The following is a 27,590-nucleotide window of genomic DNA, read 5'->3' as shown; positions in this document are numbered from 1 at the left end:
GCTGTCTTATATCGGAAAATTTTAGTTGCGAGGATATCTTGTGACATTGGAGAATAAGGATTATATTGCAATAAATCTTAAATATATAAGACAGTGTACTAAACCCTGATTCTGGAGTCATGTCACAGTGAAGTCTCATTTTATTGTCACCATTTCTTCAGGTCATGATAAATGAGTGTACTTTGCAAAAATCTTTTTGTTTATGCTAACTTCATAAAAATGTTTCGTTGCAGGAACAAAATGGATAGAGAATCTGACAGGTATCAAATTAATACTCCAGATTTTGTGAAGAAAAAACGCAGAAAAAGCTCTGCAACTGAAGGAAAAAATAAAGAGTTTAACAGGGAAGATCTCAGTGATTCTCTCCCGCTCTTTGATGAACATTCTGAAGGGACTACAGACCAAGCAGATTCCCAATTCCCCAGTTCCACTTGTATCAGATCAGAAGTCTGCAATGATAATGAAATCCAAAAGGATATCACTACAGCCAAAAAAAGAAAAAAGAAAAATGCAGCCACCTGTGATATACAGGAGGAAATGGGAGTAATATGTGTCCTTGTGAATAAAGAAAATGTCAAAAGTATGGAAAGGGAGAACTTTCGAAAAGACGTTGATGTTGTTTACGTAAATAAGAAAAAAGGGAACAAGTTTCCAAAATCAAATGAAAAAGTTGAACTGCATTCAATTTCTGAAGCTGATAAAAATGTGTTAGAAGATCCAGATCACAAACTTAAGGATAAACTCCATGAAGTCAGTGATAGGAAGGGAAATTTCAGTGATACACAGAAAAGCTGTCATGAGAGCTTCTACTCTCAAGAGCAAGAATCCACCTTTTGTTTAGAAAGAGAAGGTAAGACAGAGGAACCATTAGTATCTACTGATATAAAGAGATTGTCAAAGTCCAAGAACAGAAGATCTTCAGATAAAAACCGTATGAAATCTAAGAATATTTCCATGTCTGATGAAAGCCTTGTGACCATGCACACCAATGGGACACAAGTGGTTGATGAAGTTAGTGCATTAGAGGATGATAGGACTCTTGAGGAAGACAGAGTAAAATCTGTCAGGAAAAAGAAAAAAAAGGAAAAGGCCTTACATGAAAACGATCAGTTATCCACTTATGAGTTTTCAGTGCCTAGTGTGAGCTCTGTAGGTGACCAAATGAAAACAGGTGATAGTAATACTAATGTGGAGACTTTGGAGGGTGATAACACCCTCAGTGAAAACAATGTAGAATTAGTCAGAAAAAAGAAAAAGAAACGAAAGACTTCATCTAAAAATGATCAAGCATTTGTTGACAATTTTTCAGTACCTGAGATGAACTATATGGCTATGCCTTCTGACCAAGTAGTTGAGGCAGGTAATAGCTTTGAGACTTTGGAGGGTGATAGCACCCTTAGTGAAAACAATGTAGAATCAGTCAGAAAAAAGAAAAAGAAACAAAAGACTTCATCTAAAAATGATCAAGCATTTGTTGACAATTTTTCAGTACCTGAGATGAACTATATGGATATGCCTTCTGACCAAGTAGTTGAGGCAGCTAATAGCATTGAGACTTTGGAGGGTGATAGCACCTTCAATGAAGGTAATGTGGAATCTGTCAGGAAAAAGAGAAAAAAGAGAAAGACTTCAAATAAAAATGACACAGTGCCTATAGGTGATTTTTCATTGCCTGATGTGAACTCCCTGGGTATACCATCCAGTAGTATTAATGTCAAGACTGTAGAGGATGATAGCATCCTCAGTGAAAGCAACGTGGAATCCATAAGAAAAAAAAAAAAGAAGCAAAAGACTTCATCTAAAAATGATCAAGCACCTGCTAATGATTTTTCAGTACTTGGGTTGAGTTCTATGGATGTTCCTTCTGACCAAATCAAAGTAGTTGGTGCAGCTAATTGTAACATTGAGACTCTAGAAGATGGTAGCACCTTTGTGGAACCTGTCAGGAAAAAGAAAAAAAATATTTCACATAAAAATAAGGAGGCCCCTACTGATTTCTCAATGCCTTATACAAGCTCTGTGAATGTGCCATCTGACCAGACGGAAAAATCTAATGTTAACATTGAAACTTTGGAGGATGGTAGCACCTTTAATGAAAGCAATAGGGAATCTATCAGAAAAAAGAAAAAGAAGCAAAAGACTTCCACTGAAAATGATCAGGCACCTGTTGGTGATTTTTTAGTATCTGGTTCAAGCTCTGTTGGTTGGCCTTCTGACCATATGAAAATGCCACAGAAGATTAATAACAGTGAGACTCTCGAGACTGATGATGCTTTTATTGAAAGCACTGGGAAATATGTCAGAACAAAGAAAAAGAAGCAAAAAGTTTCAGCTAAAAATGATCAGGCACCTGTTGGTGACTTTTCTGTACCATGTATAAACTATATGGATAGGTCTCCTAAACAAGACCAATTGAGAACAGGTGATAGTGTTAACAGTGAGACTGTGGAGGGTGTTATCACCCTTAGTGAAAGCAATATGGAATCTATCCGGAAAAAGAAAAAGAAGCAAAAGACCTCAGCTAAAAATGAGCAGGGACCTGCTGATGACTTCTCAATACCTGGTCCAAGCTCTGTGGATAGGTCTTCTAATCATATGAAATCAAATGAGATTAATAGCACTGAGGTCCTGGAAAGTAATAGAACCCTTATTGAAAGCAATGGGGAATTTGTCCGGAAAAAGAAAAAGAAGAGAAAGATTTCAACTAAGGGAGAGGGACTGGGTGATGACTTTTCAGCTCCTGATATGAACTCTGTGGCTAACCCTTCTGACCTTCAGAATATGGGTAATAGGTTTAACACTGAGACTGCGGAGACTGAGGGCACCCTTAACAATGGGGAGTCTGTCAGGAAAAAGAAAAAAAAGCAGAAGCCTTCAGCAAAAAATGAACAGGCCCTTCCTGAAGACTTTTCAGTACCTGGTCTAGGCTCTGTGGATGGGCCTTCAGACCATGTTAAATCAGGTGGTGATGTTAACAACACTGATACCTTGGAAGGTGAAAGTGCTCTTGATGAAAGCAATATGGAATCTGGAAGGAAAAAGAAAAGAAAGAGAAAAAATTCAGCTAGACAGGATCAAGAGCCTGTGGATGACTTTTCAATACCTGGTACAAGCTTTATGGGTGCACCCTCTGGACAAAGGGAAACAGTCCACGGAACCGATAACATAAAGAATTCAGAGAGTGATAACACCTTTAATGAGAGAGTAAAAGATACCAGGAAAAAGAAGAAGAAAGGATCTCACTCAGAAAAAACAAGTACAGAAACTGAGGAGAGGTAATTATGGGATCTTTAGCTTTGACATCATTTTTATATGAGTTCTGCTACTTTATCTTTACTTCAGAACCTTAAAGTCAAGTTTACTTTAGGTGCTAAATGATTGTCTTCTGTGTACACCTGTTCAGTCATTTCAGTTGTCTCTGACTTTTTATGACCCTATTTTGGGGTTTTCTTAGCCAGAAAACACTGGAGTGGTTTACCATTTCCTTCTCCATATGAGGAGGCAAATCTAAACAGTGTTTGGAATGCTAGAGTCAGTAAAGTTGACTTTTCTTACCAGATAGACAAAACTAAGATAAAATTTTTATTCGTGATTATAACCAACTTTGTGTAATTTGATTGGCTCAGTGACAGACAGTGATACTTAAAAATTCTTTCATTTTTGACTGTTTACCTCTGATTCCTTAGAACTCAGACAATTTTCTTCCAAATTTCACCCAGCTACTCTGTTTACAGAGTTCTGATGGTTTGAAATGATTATACAGAAGAATTCCTTTAGAAAAATAACCACTCAGGATTTCTTCCCCCACCAGACATGTATTAATTATAATCTTATCTAGCTATTTATCAAATGTGTGGAGAAACACCTTCAGAGCCCAGAATGACCTGGGCACAGAACTCCTCAAGGACAAGCCCCTACTTACTGTAGGTTCTAATGTTTGTATATTCTTGCTACTGTGTGCCTTTGAAATTAATGGATCTGTTCCTTTCAAACAAGTACAGAAGTGGAACCTCTTTAAAATATACTTTTAATGGCTACTAGCTACAGTAAATACTTGTTGAAGAACCGGAAAAGTTCATTTCATAGCACTATTGATCTACCTGAAGTGAGGCAACTGCATTTTAAACAAATGGTTAAAAGATACTTAAATAGATGGTGTTACTGTAGATTCACACCCTTTCTGTTTCTTAGGTTAGTATCTACAAATGAAGAAAGAAGGAACTTGGAAGAAGCTGACAATTCCGATTTGGAAAATTTGTCTGAGGATTTCATAGATGTAGAAGTTAGCTTGGAGACTGCAGTAAAGAAACTCCAAGAATTTATTCCTAATGTGAAGGAAAGGGCAGCTACTACAATAAAACGAATGTATAGGGATGACTTAAAACGGTTTCAGCAATTTAAAGAACTAGGTAAGTTTATTTTGTAAGAAAGTCAGTCATTGATGAGGGAAAATAATTATACTAAGGCAATATGATAGGCTATGCACTGGAAATCAGCAAAACTCTGAATTTGCCAATTACATGAAAGAAGGAAAATGCAGAGATTAAGAACACCTAAAATGTCACCTTGTTTTATCCTTTTATTTTTATCTTTCATCCTGCCTTACATATAATAAAAGTTCTGATATGGATATGGCATATCCAGAGTTTGTCCATTTTAAGGTCAAAACTTAAATTACATGGCTTAGCATAAATTTTATTTCCCATTTAACCACCTTCACGGTGTTTATTTTTGCTAGTTTCATATATCTGGGAATTCATTAGGGAAACAGCAGGAGTCATTAGATTGATCAAAGAAAGTTAGAAGACTGGTTTGAAAAAGTTTTGGTTTTAGTAAAAAGTGTTCACATTTTGAAATTCCAGGTATGCCTATTAAATTTGGCAAATTTTCTGTGAAGGAAAATGAACAACTACGTAAAAATGTGGAAAATTTTTTATCATTGACTGGAATTGAGACTGCGGACAAATTGCTGCATACAGACAGATATCCAGAGGAAAAATCTGTTATCACAGACTTGAAAAGAAAGCACCAGTTTAGATGCCACATTGGTAAGTTGAGTGTTCTGATTTCTTGACTAACGTTTATCATTTTGTTAAACTATATTTTTGCCAATATTTAATGAAGAGGATTTCTTAGCATACCATCATCCTGCAGCTCCCATAGCCCTTGTCACAAAATTTTATGTATTATTTATTATTACATACTTATATGTGCATATCCCTATGCACATATAATGTCTATAATACTCTAGCTCATTGCCACTTGTCTTGACATCACTGTGTTCCAAAGTCTGGTCCCTGGCTTTGATGGTTCAGAAACTGGGTTTTGTCAGTTTGCTTAATGATGGCCACTGCTTTGGTTACGGTTTCACACTGACCAAAGTCACTTGAGACAGCTGTATAAGCAGTACTTGTAACCTTTCTATTTTCACAACAGGATGATCATTAAAGACCTGGTCAGAGCCGGCCAGCTGCTCCTGTTGTCGGTAATTTATTAAACTCCGTGTCTTGGCATCCCAGGAAAACCAGGATTTCTCTGTCATTCCCTCTTCTACAGTTTTAAGATTCTACACTTTTCATTTATTTATTCTGAGAAATAAAATTGGCAAATAGCTAATGGCTCTGAACATTTAGGCCTTCTGGTCAGAATAAAAAATTTTTTCAATAAGAAAACCCACTTGAGAAACCAAATTAATAACAGCAGGTTGCTTGATGAGTATAAGTAGATTCAAGGAAAAGGGGGTCAAATGGTCTCATGGGAGAACCTTTTGCATTTAATTCCTATAAAGATCTGTACCTGCCAGTTTAGTTGAACTGATTTGTGTGCTGACTGCAGGAAAAAATGGAAAATACTAAGAAATTTGTGATTTTGAATTGACCAGGCAAACTATATCCTTGATTACTTTCTTTTACCTCATATTTTTCCCTCTTTAATCTCTTTTCCAAGCTAAATTATAAGTGGTTGAATCTTATCATTTTTCTGTAATCTTTTATAGTGCTTGGTGCTCAATAAATCAGTTGATGAATAGTCAGCTATTTGACTTTTAAATAATCATTCTCTTTCATTCTCAAATGGTAATGCTATGATTAGTTTATCTTTTTCTTAACTCTTCACAATGCAAGGATTAATGCTTTTTTCCCATTTCCATTCTTTGATTTCACTTGTAAATTTTTTAATATTCATGGCACCCATATGAAGTTGTAGGAATCCTCTCTGGGGAAGTGTTGGAATATGTGCTGTAAATGAAAATCTGTCTTTAATTCAAGCAGGATAATTTGGGAACTTTTAGGGTAAAAGGAATGAAAAAGAGTGAACTACCATGGAATTGTTCGGGTCACCCAACAATTCAGCAACCCAATTCAGCAAATATTTATTAAATATCTACTTTGCGTCCATACTGCTGCTTGCTTGGGCACATAGATATGACATAGATGTTTTACGTCTGATAAGGAGAAGCATTGGTCAAATGCTTACCAGCTTTGAAATTTACAGCTTGTAAAACATTCTGTAGGGAATTTTTTCTCAGATTGTGTAATAATCGTTTCTAGCTTCCTAGACATACCTAGATTTCTGTTGAAAAGTACTGGTTTAAGATGTTTTTATATAGTTGTAGTTTGATTTCATTCTTTTCACTTCCTGAACATACATTTTCTAGATAACTACCTTTGTTTCTGATTTTAGGTGAAGGCATTCCCCGGCCATGGAAATTAGTATATTATAGAGCAAAAAAAATGTTTGATATCAACAATTATAAGGGCAGGTAAGAAAAATATCTTAGCAGTTAGATTCAGAAAATGTTAATAGCGTCAGTGATGATACTTTTCTAAAACCCTATTTCCTGAAGTAGGAATACATGTCCACAAGTATTTGTGCATAAAAGTACAGGAAATATAATTTTTTATTTTCACATGAGATATAAGATATTAAGATTTTTTCAAGTTTTGTTAATGTGTAGTACTCTATTTGAATTTGGAGATATAGTAATAGATAATTTTATTTTCTGAACACTAGGATAGAATATATACACAACATTTTAATATTGTCAGTGGAATTTCTTCTTTGCCATTGCCCCCATTAAAGATTTTAATTATGATTAACACAAAAAATGCTTTTTGATCATACTCTTTTGAGCAGATTAATTTCTTCAGGTGGTTTATTCATGACTAAAATAATGTAAGGAAGAATTTTAGAATGAAATCATTTGTCTTATGAAATCATCCAAAAGTTCTATAGTAAGAAAATCCATCTTTAATCTCATAATCTCATTAATAATAGTAGGAAGAGCAGTAGGTTTGAAGTTAGAAGAGCTAAGTTTGCCTCTGTGATCTTGGACAAGTCCATTTCTGGCCCTTAGTTTCTTAGAAGTCTGTAAAATGAGGGTTTGACTAGGTGATCTCGAAGGTCATTTGGGGCTCTAGATCTTGTGAAGCTGTAAGAGGCTGCCTAGTTTAGAGTATTATTTGTATTGTTGGGAAATAATTGTAATTACGTTGAGAATATTTTTCTTAGTTAATATAGTATTATATAATATAATATAGTTATGTTTATGTCTATTATAGTCATTGCGATTACTATATACTATAATTATGAGTTGATAATATGGTTAATATGATCATGTTTTTCTTAGCGTTGCACAGTGTCTGGAGTACAGAAAAAACTGATTCAAGTTTCAACTTTTACCCTTATCAGCTGTGTGATCATGAGTAAACAATCCTCTTAACTTTCCTTACCCTAAGTAACTAAGACTGTAAGTTATAGTTAGTGAAGTTATAGAAGTTCCTACAAGGATGAAATCACAAGATATAAAATATTAACTTTAACTGAATCAAATTGTAGAATCTTAGTGTTCAGAGGAATTTTAGAGTTTATCTAATCCAACCCAATGTCATTTTATATTTGTTAAATAAAATTAAGCCCCAAAAATTCTATCGAAGGTTACCCAGAGCTAGTCATTGGCAGAATTGCAACTAGAACTCAGGTCTATTTTACTTTCCATTAAACCCATTCTGTAATGGTAAAAAAATATTTTTAAGTCCATAGATTTCGATTTATAATCTACTTAGACTGATTGTATTTCTTCTTCCTTAGATATAGTAAAAAGGACACTCAGAAGTTAAAGAAGTACCAGTCCATACATGGAAATGATTGGAAAAAGATTGGTGAGATGGTGTCCCGCAGTAGCCTCTCTGTGGCACTGAAATTCTCTCAGATTAACAATAGTAAGTAGCATGTACTTTCTGCTTTAAAAATAAATAAGATTGATGAAACTGTGTTTCAGAAACCTGAGCTGAATTCTGTAAAATGATTTTATTTCCTCTTTTTGGTGAGCACTCTTAAATATTGATTTATTTTATTTATTGGTATAAAGTTGATGAGAAATATTGGAAATCTTAAATTGTGCCCTACAAATCAGTTTGGACTTTATTTTTCTCCCCCTGTTCCTGAGAAATAGTGTTGGGAGTGATATGTGTAGAAATATCCTTTTCTTGTTGAAATTTGTTTAATTGAATAGCCAGATATTTGAAACTTGGGAGTAGGGATTGCAAAAATTTGTTAGTGATTCTTTTGTCCTTGAGTATAGCAGGGGAGGTATTTGGCTGAGGGCTCAGGCTCGTTGCTTTGTTTTTGTAATCCAGTGTTTGCTCTTTCATTTATGTTGGTAGGGAGCTTATTTAGATGATGGGCAAGTTCTAGAAAAAGTGATTTTTTTGATCTTCCTTCCATCAAAGGATTCCCTGATTTATTCAGTAAGGGGGTTTCTCTTCTCTTCTTTATTATCTTTAATTAAAAAGATACCCACATTGTATACTTATAATGAGGGTTGAGAAACTGTCAGGCAGGGTTTCCCCCCCATAAAACAATACTACTGTCATTGCGTACAGCTGTTTTTGTATTCAGAACTTATTAACCAAAAAGAGAGAATGATATTAATAAACATAGTGTGATTTTCTTATGATGTTATTGAAATGAGTGGACATTGCTGTTGCTAATGTAAAGTGAAGAAAAATCACTAACTTTAAAAAAAAAATTAAATTTCTGACTTTAAAATCCTTCAAATTCCATACCATAAGTGTATTTCCCAGGGTTACCTTTGGGTTTTTTTACTTGATTATACTTTTATCCTATAACTCCTTAGGGATAAGGACTAGACCTGTGGTCTTGTTTGTATGGGAAACCCCCAGGCTAGCAAACTCCCTCCACCAATGCAGGTCATCATCTTCTTTTCAACTTAGAATGTTTCATAGAGCACTGAGAGGAAAGGTGATTTGTGGAGGATTGTAAAGCCTAGTCTCTAGGACTAGGACTCTAGGTTGTGTTTTTGTTTAAATTGTTATTGTGAGTCTGTCAGAAAAGTTTGGTCTATGATTCTTGATTCTACCATCTATGCAGGGCCATCTTTGGAGCTTCTGTATCATCTTTGTGTATAAGTGTCATATTTATGTAGAAGTGCATGTGTATGAGTGTTGTATTTATACGTAAGTGCATCGATGTTCTCTTAAGAGTTTAAGAGAGCTGCTTGGGACACTGAAAACTCAGATGACTTCCTCAGGGTCACACAGCTAGTGTGTCAGTCAGGGAGCCTTTATTATATAGTGCTAAGTGTTATGTAGTGCCAAACACTGTACTAAGTTCTGGGGACAGAAAGAAAGGCAGTCTCTGCTTGTGAGGAACTCATGGTCTAATGAGGGAGACAACATGGAAACTACTATGAACACACAAGATGTATAAAGGATAACAATCTATAAGGGGAAAGTACCAGCAGTAAGAGAGGTCAGACTTTCTGTTGAAGGTGAGATTTTGCCTAGGACTTGAAGCCAGGAGGTAGACATGAGAAGGAAAAGTATTTCAAGCATGGAGAAAACCAGTGAAAATGTCTAGAGTCTGGAGATGGACAGGAGACAGGACTGCTGCTTAGTTCTCACTGACTTACTTGAGTTGATTCCAGGACTCTTTTCACTGAGTCACAAAAGATGCCTCCTTTCATGTGTCCATAGAGATAAATCATGGTCCTTGGAGTAAAGCAGAAACTCGAAGACTAATTAAAGCTGTTGAGGAAGTGATTCTAAAGAAGCTGTCCCCAAAAGAGGTGGAAGACATAGATTCTCGGCTCCAAGAAGACAGTTCCCCAGAATCTTTATCAATTTTGCGGAAACAGCTCTACAAGGGCATATCATGGGTAGAAGTAGAAGCCAAAGTCGAGACAAGAAATTGGATGCAGTGTAAAAGTAAGTGGTAAGTTTTAAAGATTTTTCTTATATTTTATCACCTTCATTTCCAAATTGAGAACTCCCCCTTCTCTCCTTTGTAACAAAGAATAAAAAACGAAAAAGTGAATTAACAAAACTAACCAACACATCAGTCAAATTCTGACAGTGTACCTCACTTTTTCCAGCATGACTGTTGAATATAGATGCAAAATGTAAAATAAATCAAAATTTTGTGAGGCTTAAAAAAATTTTTTAAAGGAAAGATTATACATATAGGAAATGAAATCCCAGGGACAGATAATAAAGAGCCTTAAAATGTATAGGGAAACAAAAATCCTCTTAGAAATCCTATTGATTACTCTAAGGAAAAATGGGATGGTAAAGTATTAGGAGTATTTTAGGGGAAAATGTGAGGATGAGTTGTTAGAGATTGAAAAGAACTTTGTCATCTGAGAATAAGTATTTAAATTATGGCTTCCTAATGGGTAGTTTGTGACTGATGACCCTTCCGTTCTTAAGCTGATGTTTTATTTAGGTTTTCGGAAGAGAAGAGGCAGAATGTTAGAGAGGCCCTATTAGAAACTCATGTCACCAATTTAAAGGTGTAACTTTCACTACTTCCTAACAGTTAGCCTTAGAAATAAACAATACACAGATATAACTATACCAGGTCTAGTATGGGTTGGATACCTTACCAGTCAATAAGAATGGCAGTGACTGTCAGGTAAATAAACTGTTAATTTGAGGCTTAAAAATATTGAACCATGAACAGTATGCAGATTTTTCTTATCCCTGATAAAAATGGATGGATTTATGTCTGTGGTATAGAACCTAGTAAACGATAGAAATTGGATTCCTATACGGATGAGAGTGATTTAGTGACCTAAAATTACTAAAATGTATATTTCCTATGAAAGCTTTTCCCTGAAATAATAATTTTGTATATTTGTCACTTTTAACATAGGCCTGAAATTCTAACCAAGCGGATGACCAATGGGAAGGTTGTGTACCGTGGGACCAGTGCTCTGCGTGCTAAAATCAACCTTATTGAAAGGTACAAAAAACTGAAAAGTGTTTAAAGCTCTAGCCTTTGAAACTTTTCATAAGGAGATCAATCAAAAAATATTTATTAAATGTCTAGTATATGTCAGATACTTTACAAAGTTGTAAGAGATGGAAGTGAGGAAGGAGTGCAGTCCAGGTATGGAGGACAACCTGTACAAAGGCTAGAAATGAGAGGTGTGGGGGCGTGTGTGACGAACAGCCGAAAAGCCAACTTGAATAGATCACAGAAAGACAGTAATGCTTATTAAAACCAGTAAGATTTATAAAAAGTCTTATATGCCACACAAAGGAGTTTCTATTAACTCTATCTAAAGGTGGTGGAGCTACTATTAAATAAGAATAACATGGTTCCACTTGTGCTTTAGGAAAGTAACTTTGGCAGTGGTGATGGACTAGAGAAAGGGAATCCTTCAGGCAAAGAGACCAGTTAGGCTGTTGCTGTAGTCCAAGTAAGAAATGATCAGAGCTTACAACTAGAGTGGTGGCCATGTGGTGGAGAGAAGTTGAATTTGAGAGATGTTGTGAAGGTAGAATTCAAAAGATTTGGCAACTTAATGGATATGGGAGGTAAAAAAAAAAAAGGGAGCAATTAAAGGTGATTCCAAGGTTAAAAATCTGAGTGACTGGAAGATGGTGGTACCTTTGAGAGGAATAGGAAAGTTCAGAAGAGGAGTGAAAATGGACTTGTTGAACTTGACTTGCCTACAGTACAGTCAGTTCCAAATGGTCAGTAGGTATGTGGGACAGGATCTCAAGGAAGAAACTGGGGCTGGTTAGGTAAACCCTAGGAATCATTTGCGTAGAGATGATAATTAAATCCATGGTAGCTGATAAGGTCATAGAGAGCCTCTGCAGGAACAGAGGAGACCAGGTCCCATGAGAGAGTCTTCTAAAATCCCCACATTTAGAGGGCAAGCTATGCAGGATGATCCAGCAGAGGGAACTTTAGTGGAGTCATTGCACTGGCAGGAGAACCAAGAGAGAAGCAGTGACATGAAAACCCAGGGAGGAGAGAGACTGCAGAAGGGCAGGGCTGTCGAGTGTCAGATGCAGCTGAAAGCTCCAGAGGGATGAGGATTGAGAGAAGACCATTCAAGTTAGTAATCTTGGAGAGAGCAGTTTCATAAGTGATGAAGGCTGAGAAAAGAGAGGGAGGGAGTCGACATCTTTTTCTAAGACTTTGACTGTCCAAGGCAGGAGAAACATGGGGTGATTGTCAGAGAATATCCCAGGTTCACATGAAGATTATTTTTTTGTTTTTTAATGGATGTGGGAGACCCGAGTTGGTAGATACAGAAAGAATGCAGATTAGGGAAGAGGTTAATTGTGGGGCACTGTGCTGGGAAAAAAAAAAAATAGGATTAGAGTGGGACTGGAGGAAAGATAGAGAACGGGGAATGATGTTAAAATTTAGAAATGAGAAGATGAGAAGATGTGTTTGCCTGGAGTAGAATAGAAATGGATATTTTACATCCAAACCTCCATTTTTGCCAATGATTATTTCATTATACCACAACCTGAATTTTCTTTTCTAGCTAAGCTGGTCTATTCACTGCCTTCCAAGCATACTTTCTTCCTTCTTGACTCCATAAGTTGGCTCATGTAGCTTACTGCACCTGGCACATCTTCCTCCTCTGTAAATCTTGTCTGTCCGTCCAGACTCAATTTAATATCCCATCACTTCTTTGAGACTTTGCTTTTCTGTCCCTCCTTTAGAGTCTTCTAATCACAGAGGTAATGCTGGAGCCAGTTCAAACCATGTAGAGGCAGTTATAACATTTTAATTGAGATCCTTTACACTTTGGAAATAAGCAAATCCTCCAAATCAAGATTTGATGTTTTGTTGATTATCTAGATTTAAGAAGGTGATGGGAAAATGTTAATGCAGATTAAACTTTAAAGTGCGTTGGGTGAGATTTTGGAGAACTGCTTGTTTAATATTTACCAGGGAGCCCCTACCTATAATGCTTATTTTCTGCACTACTCAAGTGACACTTAAATATATATACTCCCTTCTCTTCTTAGAATTATCTCCCCAACTTGATTATAAGCTTCCCATTTTATATTTTGAAAATGCTTATATGTTGCCCACAATTCGTACTGTTTTCCTCTTCTGTGAATTTTTGTATACCTTTTTTCTTTAATGTTTATTTATTCATTTTTAGTTTTAAACATTCATTTCCACAAAATTTTGAGTTCCAAATTTTCTCCCCATCTCTCCCCTCCCTCCACCTCAAAACGCCAAGCATTCTGATTACCCCTTCCACCAATCTACCCTCCTCTCTAACACCCGTCTCTTCCCTTATCCCCATCTTCTCTCTTGTCTTGTAGAGCAAGATAAATTTCTGTACTCCATTACCTGTATTTCCTATTTCCCATTTGCATGCAAAAATAATTCTCAACATTTGTTCCTAAAACTTTGGGTTCCAATTTCCCTCCCTCCCTTCCTCCCCACCGATCCCCGATGAGAAGGCAGTCAATTCAGTATAGGCCATATATGTGTAGTTTTGCAAGTGACTTCCATAATAATCGTGTTGTGTAAGACTACCTATATTTCCCTCTATCCTGTCCTGCCCCCCATTTCTTCTATTCTCTCTTTTGACCTTGACCCTCCCCAAGAGTGTTGACTTCTAGTTGCTCCCTCCTCCCATCTTGTATATCTTTTTCTATTTGGCTAATTCTGCTTTTCAAGGCATTCTTCTCTTCATTGAATTTTTGTGCCTCTTTTATCATTCTATCTATTGTGTTTTTTAGTGTTATTTTCTTCAGTATTTTTTGTGCCTCTTTTACCAAACTGCGGACTTTTTTTCATGATTTTCTTGCATCACTTTCATTTGTCTTCTCATTTTTTCCTCTAGCCCTTACTTGATTTTTAAAATCCTTTTTGAGCTCTTCCACGACCTGAGACCAATTCATATTTTTCTTTGAGGCTTTGGATGTAGTAGTTTTGACTTTGTTGTCTTCTGCTGAGTTTCTGTTTTGACCTTCCCTGTCGTCATAGTAACTTTATATAGTCAGGATCTTTTTCTGCTGTTTGTTCATTTTTCCAGCCTGTTTCTTGACTTTTAACTCTGTGCTAAAGTGAGGTTCTGCTTCTTGGGTAGAGGGGGGACTGTCCCAAGCTTCAGGCTTTTTGTGTAGCTGTTTTCAGAGATAATTCTTTTAAGTTTTTGGTTCTTCCAAGTTGTTATGATCTAGGAAGAGGTACGTTTACTACTCTCCCAACCCGTACTCTCTTTGAGTGACCACAAACACTCTTTTTCACCCTGGAACTATGACCAGGGTCCCAGCTCCCCTGTAGCCCCAAGTTCCTCCTTACCCTGGGACTGAGACCCAGGACTGTAACCTAAATCCCAAGTCTGGGCAATGCAACAAAGTCCTGCCCCTAGTGCCAGCAAAGGGACCTCTGTAATCTTCTTACCAGCTGTCTGACCTCCTTACCATCTGTGGGCTGAAAGATCTGGAAACTGGCACCAGGGATTTAGTTGCTCTCCAAGGCCTACTGCTGGTTGGCTGGGGCATAGACTCTGCTCCACTCTGATCCCAGTGCAGCAGACCTTTCTTGCTGACCTTCTAAGTTGTCTTGGGCTGGAAAATTGCTTCACTCTGTGCTTTTGTGGATTCTGCCACTCCAGAATTTGTTTGAGGGCATTATTTAAAGTTGTTTGGAGGAATTTGGGGAAGATCTCAAGTGAGTCCCTGCCTTTTCTCCACCGTCTTGGCTCCATTGGCATGTGCCCCCACCCATTCTTAGAGAGTAGTCCATATGAGAAACACTCAAAAATATGTGTGTGTGTGTGTGTGTGTGTACATATATATATACGTATGTGTGTAAGAATAAAAAAAACTACATGTAAAAACTTGAGTGAAGTGCACATTTGGGAATGTGGTTTGGTAAACCAGTTAACAGGAAACACTACCCTGGGTATGAAGTGGAATAAGAATAGTTAAGCAAAGAGGAGCAAATGGATAGAGATTATTTATTAAACACAAGATTCAATGTTTTATTTCATTTAAGAGGCAGATTGGGGTCATTTTAGTTATTTGGGGATGACTAGCCAAAATGTTCTTTATGGAAAAAAAGTCTTTTGTTGCTGTGTGTAGATAGATTAAATAGAGTTGGTGAGTAAGCTCTATAGTGTTCAATAAATTGCATTTACCACACATCACAGTTTCAGTAACATTAAATAGAAAATAAAGTTTAAGAAGATTGTTGGAACTTTTGACATTGAGAGAACATTTGGGCTTGCAGTTTGTATTTTAAATGCATTCTTGGTCCTCTTTGTTTTTTATACAGTTACTTCCCAGTAAATCATACAAATATCCACTGAAAGGTACTCTCTTAAAAAGTAGCAGTTAAGGAAAACCGCCAAATACAGCAGTGAATTTGTGCAGCATTCCACAGCTATAGACCACCACCTCTCAGCACAGACATCTGGAACCCTCACTGATCATTGCATTTGATCTGAGTTCTATGGTGTTTTCATTTACATTATTGATTATTATGTCCATTGTTTCAATTCTGCTTTATTCTACGTATGTTCATGCTAGTCCTCCCATGTTTTGCTGATTCTGTTACATTTGTATACTGCCATTTGTTCAAACATCTCCTAACCATTATGTACCTAAACTTTGTTTTAACCTTTTTGCTCCTACCAAAAAAGTGCTGCTATGAATAGTTTTATATATGCAAGGCATTTTTTATTGATTTCTTTGGGTTAAAAGTCCAATGGTTGGTTTCCTGCTGGGTCAAAAAGTATGACTATCCAATTTACTTTTCATTCATAATTGCAAATTGTTTCCCAGAATTGTTAGACCAATTCCCAACCCCTACAATAGTGTATTAATGTTCCTGTTTTGTCACAGCCTCCTCAGCATTGACTGTCCATCTTTTATCATCTTTGTCAACTTGACAGGTGTGAGGTGATACTTCAGAATTGTTTTATTTGCATTTCTCGTATTACTTTGTCATTTAGAACGTAATTTTCACATGGATGTTGATAATTTGCATGTCTTATTTTTTAAATTGTTCATATCCTCTGACTACTTATTTATAGGGAAGTGGCTCTTGCTCTTACATATTTGCATCAGTTCCCTAGAGAATTTGAATGTCAGAGTTTCGTCAAATATTGGATGCAATTTATTTTTGTTCAGTTTGTGACTTCTTTTATTCTAGCTCCTTGGACTTCGTTTATGCAAAAGCTTTTAAATTGTAAATAATTTAAATGACAGTTTTATTTTGTCCTTTGTGATTTCCTCATCATTGTCTGGTTATGAATTTTCTTCCTAATCACAGTTGTGAAAAATACTTTTCATTGTTCACTAAATTTTTTAAATAATGTGAATTTTTGGATTTAATCTCATCCATTAGAAGTTAATTTTGGTATGTTGTATCTGAATCAGAGGATCTTAACTTTATTGTGTTGTTTTGGTTTTTTTCTACTCCTGTGGCAGTAAAGACATTTTCAGCATAATATTTTTAAATGAACAAAACAAAATACAGAAGATTACAAAGAAATTGATTATTCTGAAATAGTTATCAAAAAAAAAATTTTGCCCTTCATGGACCCCAATTTAAGAATCCCTGGTCCAAATCAGTAGGCAGACTTATTTTCTAGTTTTCCCATAAGTTACTGAATCCTTCCTCCAAGAGTTTGTGTTCTTGGATTTCTCAAATGCTAAGCTACTGTATTCCTTTCCTCTTGTTTACCTAGTCCATTCATCTCTCTTTTTTTTAAACCATTGGTAGACCTGCTTTATGCTTTCTTCTGATTTATTGTTTGGCCAATAAGGGACTTGACATACAACAGATTTGATTAACATATAATTTTGATTTCCTCTCAGGTTGTATCAAATGAAAGTACAAGAAGCTAATGAAGTTAATTGGGAACACCTTGCTGGTGCCATTGGGTAAGAACATTTGTTTGATGTTAGGCTAATCAGAAGTAATATTCATGTAATATAAATGTTTCAGTCTAAAGAGGTGACCTGTAAATTTTTAGGAACAACATTAAACTAACGTAAGATTTTTAGATAAGTATTAGTAATTTCACTTCATTTGAAAAGGGAATTTTATGTACTATAATATATAACCAGGAAGAGGTGAGTGAGTTTTCAACTATAATATATAACCAGGAAGAGGTGAGTGAGTTTTCATTTTGCTCATCTCTGTGACAACAAACACTTTTACTTTTCCTTTGTTTGACTGACCATGGTATTGACCAAACCATGCTGTTGTCAGACCTGTAAGGCCTTTCATTTTTCTTTTCAAATGAAGATCTGCTTTCTCTCCCAATCCCCTTAACCCTTATTACAAACATGTGTACCCAATCAAAACAGATTGGCCATGTGCAGGTTCAACTTAAAAGTATCAGGTGGACTTTCAGAGAGCCAGTTGTTAAAAACTTAGCAGCCCAAACCTGTCTAAAAAATTTATTTTCCTCTTTACTCATTTGACACTCAACCACACAGTCCCCCTTCCTGTTAGACTTGTCTCCCCAACTTAATTATAAGATTATAATTTCTCTCATTTTATATTTCTAAGATAATTTTATGTCCCCTGCAGTTCTTAGCAGAGTATGGTCTACATGATGATGAGTAAATATTTGTCAATTTATATAAAATAATACACACATAACCAAACTGGACAAGGAAAATCAGGTGCATGATCTTGTAGGAAGAGGAGGCTTCCTGGAGAATGTTCTTGTTGGATGAGGCTTTAAAAGAAGGAAAACTTCCAGCACATCTTCATAGAACTTAGCAGCTGCCTGGAAGAAAGACAAGCTTTAGCTTGATCAGCCACAAACCACTGACTAGTCTCACGTCTTCCAGCTCTTCACCGTTCCTGCAGCAGCCATCATTAGTGACCACAGCTGAGCCCATCCATACCCTTACCTTGCATGAGAGAAGGGAACAAGTATTTAGTAAGTCCTTACAGGTATATTCCAGGCACTGTGCTAAAGCCTTTTTACATTTATCTCATTTGATCCTCACAACAACCCTGAGAAAAAGGTACTGCTATTATTCTCATTTTACAGTTAAGAAACTGAGGCAGACAGAGGTTAAGTCACATAGCTGGAAAGTGTCTGAGACTGGATTTAAACTTAAGTCTTAACTCTGGACTCGCACCCCTTAATTGTCTTTGGGCAGCTTTGGAGCACCACTACTGCACGTACCAGCCTTCTCCACCATTGCTGCCACTGCCTCTAGACTGGAGGCCTGGGTTGGGGGCAGAATTACCAAGATGAGACTGCTGTAGAGTCTGTGTATTGAACAGACATTTAAAGTCTCACCCAGGCTAGAAGCTTGGGAAGCTCACGAGCCCAGATCTACTCTGAACAGCATGGGAACTTTAACTCCATTTCCTTCCTAGACTGGTTCATCTCTCCTTATGTCATTTGTAATCTGCTTCCATCTCCAAGCTCACTGTATGCATGCTCAACTTAGTGCAGACCCTCAATCACCTTAGCCTACTACAGCTCATAGCTGTAGAGCTCCAGAGATCTGCCAGCCTCAGCCTCCCCAGCTACTGGGATTATAGGCATGCACCACGCCATCCTACCAGAGCTACTTCTCCATGTAGGGCCACTCTGACCTCTCCAGCCTGTCCACAAGCAAAGATGTGGCAGACCTTTGTCTTTTTTCTTTTTTTTTATTGTGCTTCAAACTTTTTTTTCAATTTATTTATTTATTTTTAGTTTGCAACATTCATTTCCACAACATTTTGAATTTCAAATTTTCTCCCCATCTCTCCCCTTCCCCCACCTCAAAACTCCATGCATTCTGATTACCCTTTCCCCCAATCTACCCTCCCTTCTATCACACCTACTCCCTCTCTTATCCCCATCTTCTCTCTTTTCTTGTAGGGCAATATAGATTTCTATACTCCATTACAATTATTCCCTCCTCTCATTTGCCCTCCCTTCTGTCATTCCCCCTACACTCCACTTATTTCCTTCTCCCCTACTTTCCTGTAGTGTAAGATGGATTTTCATACCAAATTGAGTGTGCATGTTATTCCCTCCTTAAGCCAAATGTGATGAGAGTAAGCTTCACTTTTTCCTTCTCACCTCCCCCCTTTTCCCCTCTGTTGAAAAAGCTTTTTCTTGCTCTTTTATAAGAGATAATTTGCCCCATTCCATTTCTCCCTTTCTCCTCCCAATATATTCCTCTCTCACCCCTTAAGCTTATTTTTTTAGATATCATGTCTTCCTATTCAGCTCATCTTGTGCCCTCTGTCTATATATATGTATATAATCCCTCCAACTACCCAAATACTGAGAAAAGTTTCAAGAGTTACAAATGTCATCTTTCCATGTAGAAACATGTTCAGCTTTAATAAGTCCCTTATGGTTTCTCTTTCCTATTTACCTTTTCATGCTTCTCTTGATTCTTACATTTTTAAAGTCAGATTTTCTGTTCAGCTCTGGTCTTTTCAATAAAAGTGCTTGAAAGTCCTCTATTTCATTGAAGTTCCATTTTTTCCCTTGAAATACTATACTCAGTTTTGCTGGGTAAGTGATTCTTGACCTCTGGAATATGATATTCCAAACCCTTTTGTCCCTTAGTGTAGAAGCTGCTAAATCTTGTGTTATCCTGATTGTATTTCCACAATACTTGAATTGTTTCTTTCTGGCTGTTTATAATATTTTCTCCTTGATCTGGGAACTGTGGAATTTGGCTCCAGTATTCCTAGGAGTTTTCCTTTTGGGATCTCTTTTAGGAGGTGATCAGTGGATTCTTTCCGTTTCTATTTTACCCTCTGGTGCTAGAATATCAGGGCACTTTTCCTTGATAATTTCTTGAAAGATGATATCTAGGCTCTTTTTTTGATCATGACTTTCAGGTAGTCCCATAATTTTTAAATTATCTCTCCTGAATCCATTTTCCAGGTCAATTGTCTTTTCAATGAGATACTTACATTGTCTTCAATTTTTTCATTCTTTTGGTTTTATTTTATAATGTCTTATAAAGTCATTGGCTTCCATTTGCTCCATTCTGATGTTTAGGGAATTATTTTCTTCAGTGAGCTTTTGGACCTCTTTTTCCATTTGGCCCATTCTGCTTTTTAAGGCAGTCTTCTCTTTGGCTTTTTGGATCTCTTTGCATTTGGGTTAGTCTAATTTTAAAGGTGTTATTTTCTTCAGCATTTTTTTGGGGTTTCCTTTAACAAGCTATTGACTCATTTTTCTTGATTTTCTTGCATCACTCACTTTTCTCTTCCCAATTTTTCCTCTAGTTCTCTTACTTGATTTTCAAAATCCTTTTCAAACTCTTCCATGTCTTGAGACCAATTCATATTTTTCTTGGAGGCATTAGATGCAGGAGCTTTGTCTTTGTTGTCTTCTTCTGGTTAATGTTTTGATCGTCCTCATCACCAATGACATAATGACTTTTTCACTGAGAAAGTAAGAATCTATAGTCTGTTTCTTTTTCCCATTTCCCCCCCCCTTTGCTCATTTTCCCAGCCAAATTACTTGACTTTTGAGTTCTTTGTTAAGTGGAGGGCTCCAGAGGAAGTCTCTGCTTCAGCAGTGACTGGGGCTAGGGCTGGTGCCAGACCATGCTGCTCTCTCAGCCAGGTGAGACACCCTTCCCACTAACCTTTGAAGCTATCTTTGGCGTTTGTGAATTGAGAAGTTTGGAAACCACAGCAGCTGCCAGCAGTTCAGTCCCCTAAGGCCTGTTCCAGTTCTGTCTACACCAGCACAGCCCATACCAAGCTGTACTCCACTCCCAGCCCAGCATGATAGACCCTTCCTGTTGACCTTCCACATGGTCTTAGGCTAGAAATTTGTTTGTTTGTCATTTTGTAGCTTCTACTGATCTACAATTGGTTTAGTCATTTTGCACATGTTTTTTTGAAAGGTTTTGGAGGAGAGCTCTAACAGGTCACTGCTTTTACTCTGTGATATTGATTCTACCAAACTTCCCTATTTCTTTTGAAGATATTACCATTCTTCCAGGTTCATATCTGTGGCATTATGAGATAGATGGTGGCACAATGGATGCAGTGCTGGGCCTGGAGTCACAAAGACTTCACTTCAAATCTAACCTCAGACAGTTACTATCTGTGTGAGCCTGGGCAAGTTACTTAACCTCTCTTTGCCTCAGTTTCTTCGTCTATCATATGGCCATAATAGCATCTACCTCCCAGGGTTGTTATGAGGATCAAATTATATAACACTTAGCATAATGTACATAATACACAGGTACTTAGCACAATGTCTGACACATAATAGGTGCTTAATAAATACATGCTGTCCCCCCACCCCTTCCCATTATCCATGACTTCTCCTTCACCCAATATATCCAGTTAGTCATCAAATCTCACAATTTCTTCTTCAACATCTTTTCTCTGGTTCCTTATGTCTGTTCTTAGCCAGTGCTCGCATCTCTCAGATTCTTTTGTAGTGACCTTCTAATTGGTGTCCCTGCCTCAGGTCTGTCCCCATTCCATTCCATCCTCCACATTGCTGCCAGAGATCTTCCTTCACTGTAGCTCTGATTATATCTCTCTGCTACTCAGTAAACTCCAGGGGTACCTTTTTGCCTCTAGGATAAAGTATGAAATCCTCCCTTTAACCTTTAAATATTTGGCCCTAGCCTTTCTTTTCAGCCTGTTTACTACCCTTCCTGTAGCCTACAGTACAAGCCAAAATGTCCTCCTCGCTAATCCTCACAGCACTCCATCTCCCATCTCCATACATTTCTCCTAGCTGCTCCCCTCATCAGAATTGTGATTCCTCTTCACATTTGCTTCTTAAAATCCCTGATTTCCTTCAGAAGTTCAAGTAGTGCCTTCTACAGGAAGCCCTTTGTAGGTGAATGTCTGCCTTTATAGATTAAAGTTCCTTGAGGTCAAAGACTCCTTCATTTTTCTCTGTATCCCCAGCTCCTAGAACAGTTGCTGGCACATAGTAAGTAATAATACTTGTGTGACTGGTTGATTACAATTGAGAACACTGTTAAATGAACTAAAAATCTTGAAAAGTAATTGCTTAAAAATATGATGTGAACCTTCTAAAATGGCGAACTGAGCCTTGCTGTATATTGTAAAGAATATTGTTGTTTTCTTCCTGGCTCTAGCAACTTCATTAGCTGTGTGACCTTTGGCAAGTCTTAGACTCGGAGCTACAGAAGGAGCCATAAAGGTCATTTAGTTCAATTCCCTCATGTTATAGAAAAGGAAATTGAAGTCTAGACAGGCCTCTTTCCTTATCTTTAAGTTGAGTTAATTGGATTAGCTCATCTCCCAGGTCCTATTTCTGCTTTAGCCTTTTGGGAGGAAAAATAATGAAATTCTCTCCCCCTGACTACTTTAAATTAGTTTCTTAAAATCAGGTGCACTCTATATTTAGTGTTTTTATAAGCAAAAGAAAAGTGTTTTCTGATCCGTTTTCTTTTTTAAAAATTGGTTTCTAGCCATTTTAATTAGATATTAATAGTAATAGTTGTATGGGCAGCTACATGACAGTGGATAAAGCACTGGACTTGGAATCAGAAAGATTTATCATGAGTTCAAATGTGGCCTCAGACACCGTGAGACCCTGGGCAAGTTTGCCTCAGTTCCTCATCTGTAAAATGAGCTGGAGAAAGAAATGGCAAACCACTTCAGTATCTTTGCCAAGAAAACCTCCTAAAGGGGGTCTGACAAAGAGTCAGACATCATTAAACAACAACACTAATAAGGATACCAATAATATATTTTTTTCATGATATAGAATCTGTGAGTTGGTAAATGCTGAATATTATAGGTATGTTTATTCTTTCTTGCTTGCTTTTTTTTTTTTAGAGATGTACCTCCATCCTATGTTCAATCTAAGTTTTACAAACTAAAAGCTACCTGTGTCCCTCTTTGGCAGAAGAAGACTTTCCCAGGTCAGTATTCTTAATTTGGCAATATTATTTTACTTTATTGCCAGGGGTATTTGGCTTAGATCAATATTTTCAGCTTTTGAACTGTGAACCCAGACTACAAATTCACATCACTTTGTTCTCCATTTGACCCCCGAGAAATGTGCAAATGCTTTTTTATATGATCATTCATTTATGTTAATGGGAAAAAACAAAAATCTTGTTAACATATTACTGAGTTAATAGTTATTTGTCATGCTTTTTTCTCAACAGATAATAAAGTAAATAGTATCTGTCATGGGGGAGAGGGTCTGTGAAGTTTTTTGACAGTAAAAAGAGATCCTTTTTGCTCAAAAAAGGTGTTTAGATGACATTGTATGTAAAAAAGCAATTTAAAATCTACACTTAGACATCTGGTATACTACAATATATCAGTGGATCCATGAACTTATAAATGTGGATATTTCCTCCACTGACCCAGATTTCATCCCATCCATGGCTTTTCATAATATGTGAGTTTTATCCTTCTTAAATACTCTTCCCATAAAGGAGGGTTTACTGAACATGCTGGAGGCCTTTGTTTATTCTTTGAATTGTTTTTTTTAGATAATAAGGCAGCATTTTATTTATTTATTTTTAATTGATTTATTTGTTTATTTTTAGTTTTCAGCATTCATTTCTACAAGATTTTGAGTTCCAAATTTTCTCCCCATCTCTCTCCTTCCCCCACCCCAAGACACCTCACATTCTGATTATCCCTTCCCCCAATCTTCCCTCCCTTCTGTCACACCCTTCCCTTCCCTTATCCCCATCTTCTCTCTTTCTTTGTAGGGCAAGATAGATTTCTGTACCCCATTACCTGTATTTCTTATTTCTCAGTTGCATGTAAAAACAATCCTCAACATTCATTCCTAAAACTTTGAGTTCCAACTTCTCTCCCTTCCTCCCTCCCCACCCATCCCCACTGAGAAGGCAAGCAATTCAATATAGGCTGTACATGTGTAGTTATGCAAAAGACTTCCATAATAGTCATGTTGTGAAAGACTGGCTATATTTCCCTCCATCCTATCCTGCCCCCTCATTTATTCTGTTCTCTCTTTTGATCTTGTCCCTCCCCAAAAGTGTTTACTTCTAATTACTCCTTCCTCCCATTTGTCCTCCCTTCTGTCATCCCCCCCACACTCCACTTATTCCCTTCTCCCCTACTCTCCTATAGTGTAAGATAGATTTTCATACCGAATTGAGTGTGCATGTTATTCCCGCCTTAAGCCAGATGTGATGAAAGTAAGCTTCACTTTTTCCCTCTTACCTCCCCCCTTTTCCCCTCCATTGAAAAAGCTTTTTATTGCCTCTTTTATGAGAGATAACTTGCCCCATTCCATTTCTTCCTTTCTCCTTCCAATATATTCTTCTCTCACCCCTTAAGTTTATTTTTTTAGATATCATCCCTTCCTATTCAACTCATCCTGTGCCCTCTGTCTGTGTGTGTGTGTGTGTGTGTGTGTGTGTATAATCCCTCCAACTACCCAAATACTGAGAAAAGTTTCAAAGGTTACAAATACTATCTTTCCTTGTAGGAATGTAAACAGTTCAACTTCATTAAGTCCCTTTATGATTTCTCTTTTCTGTTCACCTTTTCGTGCTTCTCTTGATTCTTGTGTTTGAAAGTCAAATTTTCTATTCAGCTCTGGTCTTTCCATCATGAATGTTTGAAAGTCCTCTATTTCAATGAATGACCCTTTTTTCCCTAGTATTATACTCAGTTTTGCTGGGTAGGTGATTCTTGGTTTTAATCCTGATTTCTCTGACTTCTGGAGTATCTTATTCCAAACTCTTCTATCCTTTAGTGTAGAAGCTACTAAATCTTGTGTTATCCTGATTGTATTTCCACAATACTTGAATTGTTTCTTTCTGGCTGCTTGCAATATTTTCTCCTTGACCTAGGAACTCTGGAATTTGGCTACAATATTCCTAGGAGTTTTCTTTTTTGGGATCTCTTTCAGGTAATTGGTGGATTCTTTCAGTATTTATTTTACCCTCTGGTTCTAGAATATCAGGGCAACTTTCCTTGATAATTTCTTGAAAGATGATATCTAGGCCCTTTTTTTTATCATAGCTTTCAGGTAGTCCCATAATTTTTAAATTGTCTCTCCTAGATCTGTTTTCCAGGTGAGTTGTTTTTCCAGTGAAATATTTCACATTGTCTTCTATTTTTTTCATTCTTTTTGTTTGGTTTTGTAATTTCCTGGTTTCTCATAAAGTCATTAGCTTCCAACTGCTCCATTGTAATTTTTAAAGAACTATTTTCTTTAGTGAGCTTTTGAACCTCCTTTTCCATTTGGCTCATTCTGTTTTTTAAAGCATTCTTCTCCTCATTGGCTTTTTGGACCTCTTTTGCAATTTGAGTTAGTCTATTTTTTTAAAAGTGTTATTTTCTTGAGCATTTTTTTGGGTCTCCTTTAGCAAGTTTTTGACTTGCTTTTCATTCTTTTCTTGCATTGCTCTCATTTCTCTTCCCAATTTTTCCTCCACCTCTCTTACTTGATTTTCAAAATCCTTTTTGAGCTCTTCCATGGCCTGAGACCATTGCATATTTTTTTGGAGGTTTTGGGTGTGGAAGCCTTGATTTTTATGTCTTCCTCTTATGGTATGCTTTGTTCTTCCTCATTTGAAAGGATGGAAGAAAATACCTGTTCACCAAGAAAATAACCTTCTATAGTCTTATTTTTTTTTTCCCTTTTTTGGGCATTTTCTCAGCCAGTTACTTGACTTTTGAGCCCTTTGTCAAGTGGAGGGTATACTTTAGAGACCTGTAAGTTCTCAGTTCCTCCAAGGTGGCACAATCAAGGGAGAGGAGATGACTCCTCTCCGATCTGGAAGCAACCACAAGTTTTTCTGCCCAGCATTTGCGAGTAAAATTCCCTCTCTAGAGCCTCCACTAACTACACAACACCAGCACTCTTCCCCACTCCAGAACTGCCACTCAGGACTTAGATCCAGATCAGCTAGCTCGATTCTGCCAGGGTTTTTAGGCCAAGGTCTCTGCTGCTGCAGTGGCTGCTGCTGCCTTGAGGCTGGGGCTAGGCCCGAACCCTGCTCCCTTCTCACTCAGGTGAAAGAGCTTTCTTACTGATCTTTGAAACTGTGTTTGGCGTTTGTGGGTTGAGAAATCTGGGAACCACAGCTGCTGCCCATGATTCCACACCCTGAAGCCTGCTCCAGTCCTATCCCTGCCACACTGTGTGGCCAAGGCTGGGCTGTGCTCTGCTCCAAGCCCAGTGCAATACACCTTTCCTGTCGGCCTTCCAGGCTGTCTTGGGCTGGAAATCTCTTTCACTCTGTCGTTTTGTGCCTTCTGCTGCTCTAGAATTTGTTTGGAGTCATTTTTTACAGGTGTTTTATGGGCTATGAGGGTAGAGCTAGAGCAGGTTCGTCCTTCTACTCTGCCATCTGAAGCAGCGTTTTATACATCTATACATCCTCAGTGAGGTCTTTTATGACACTTCTCGAATGCAAATCATTTAACTTGCTGCAGTTTAACTATACCCACTAGGCATCTTTCTGTGTCCTTTGGGTCATGAACTAGGAGAACATTGTGCACAGTAATAGCAAAATTGTAACAATAATCAACTGTGAAAGACTTAGCTACTGTGATCAAGACTGATCCATGGCTATGAAAAATGCTGAGTACCTCCAGAGAGAGAATGGATGAACTCAAATACAGATTGGAGCATAATTTTTTCACTTTTTTTTTGTAGCAGGACTAATATGGAAATGTTTTGCATGACTTCATATGCATAATAGGTATCATTTCTTTACTTCTCACAAGGTTGAGGAAGAGATAGAGGGAAGGAGAGAAATTAGAACTGAAAAATAAATTTACTAAAAAATAAAGTAACAATATGAAAAATAAAAACAGAACAAAAAAACTCTAATAAGCTGTACTTAATATTGTGTTTGTCCTTTGTTCTCGAAGAGGACCATGATATGAAAATGATGACATGACTTGCAATTAACTTTGATTTGAGTGAGGGAGGACTGTGCAAGGTCACCAACCTCGCTTTCTTCTCCAAAGCCATCTGGGTCCAGTGGCCTGATATTCATCAGCCCAGGATGTAGTGTGAGATGCTGGCCCCTTTAAACTAAAGTCCTATCATATTCTCACTTTGAGTGAGATACACCTATTCAATGAATAGGCATCTTTAAGTATCCGCTCAAGGGATGGCCCCTGTTATCCAAAAAAAAAAAAAAATCTAACTGGGAGGGGAAGAATCCCAGGGTTCCTGGGCAAAAGAGAAATAATTACTATTTAGTATTCACATTCACTCTGCTAGGTAGACAGGAACCTGTTGTCCAGTCTATAAGCTCCAGAGTGAGCTGGGTTTAAATCTTGGTCTTTGAGCAAGAAATCTAGCCAGTAAACCCAAAAGAAAAAAGGCAACTTTTGGCCATGGAAGTGTA

General features: G+C 37.2%; 1 protein-coding gene across 5 annotated transcripts in view; it reads left to right on the top strand.

Annotated features, from left to right (window-relative positions):
* TTF1 (transcription termination factor 1) overlaps positions 1 to 27,590 on the top strand; it is a 38,744-nt gene that overhangs the window by 4,656 nt on the left and 6,498 nt on the right. For 4 of the 5 annotated variants that reach the window (XM_072632782.1, XM_072632784.1, XM_072632785.1 and 1 more), the window contains 9 exons: positions 234 to 3,275; positions 4,192 to 4,409; positions 4,863 to 5,048; positions 6,682 to 6,760; positions 8,089 to 8,219; positions 9,996 to 10,233; positions 11,173 to 11,262; positions 17,118 to 17,183; positions 23,068 to 23,153. In XM_072632782.1, the coding sequence (XP_072488883.1) occupies positions 241 to 3,275; positions 4,192 to 4,409; positions 4,863 to 5,048; positions 6,682 to 6,760; positions 8,089 to 8,219; positions 9,996 to 10,233; positions 11,173 to 11,262; positions 17,118 to 17,183; positions 23,068 to 23,153 (4,129 nt within the window). In that variant the 5' untranslated portion in view covers positions 234 to 240. The remainder of the gene's footprint in view (positions 1 to 233; positions 3,276 to 4,191; positions 4,410 to 4,862; positions 5,049 to 6,681; positions 6,761 to 8,088; positions 8,220 to 9,995; positions 10,234 to 11,172; positions 11,263 to 17,117; positions 17,184 to 23,067; positions 23,154 to 27,590) is intronic. The other variant, XR_011972241.1, reaches the window with a different exon arrangement.

This window comes from Notamacropus eugenii, chromosome 1 (assembly GCF_028372415.1).
Source record: "Notamacropus eugenii isolate mMacEug1 chromosome 1, mMacEug1.pri_v2, whole genome shotgun sequence".
NCBI lineage: Eukaryota > Metazoa > Chordata > Mammalia > Diprotodontia > Macropodidae > Notamacropus > Notamacropus eugenii.
This window is presented reverse-complemented; position numbering and strand designations above follow the sequence as displayed.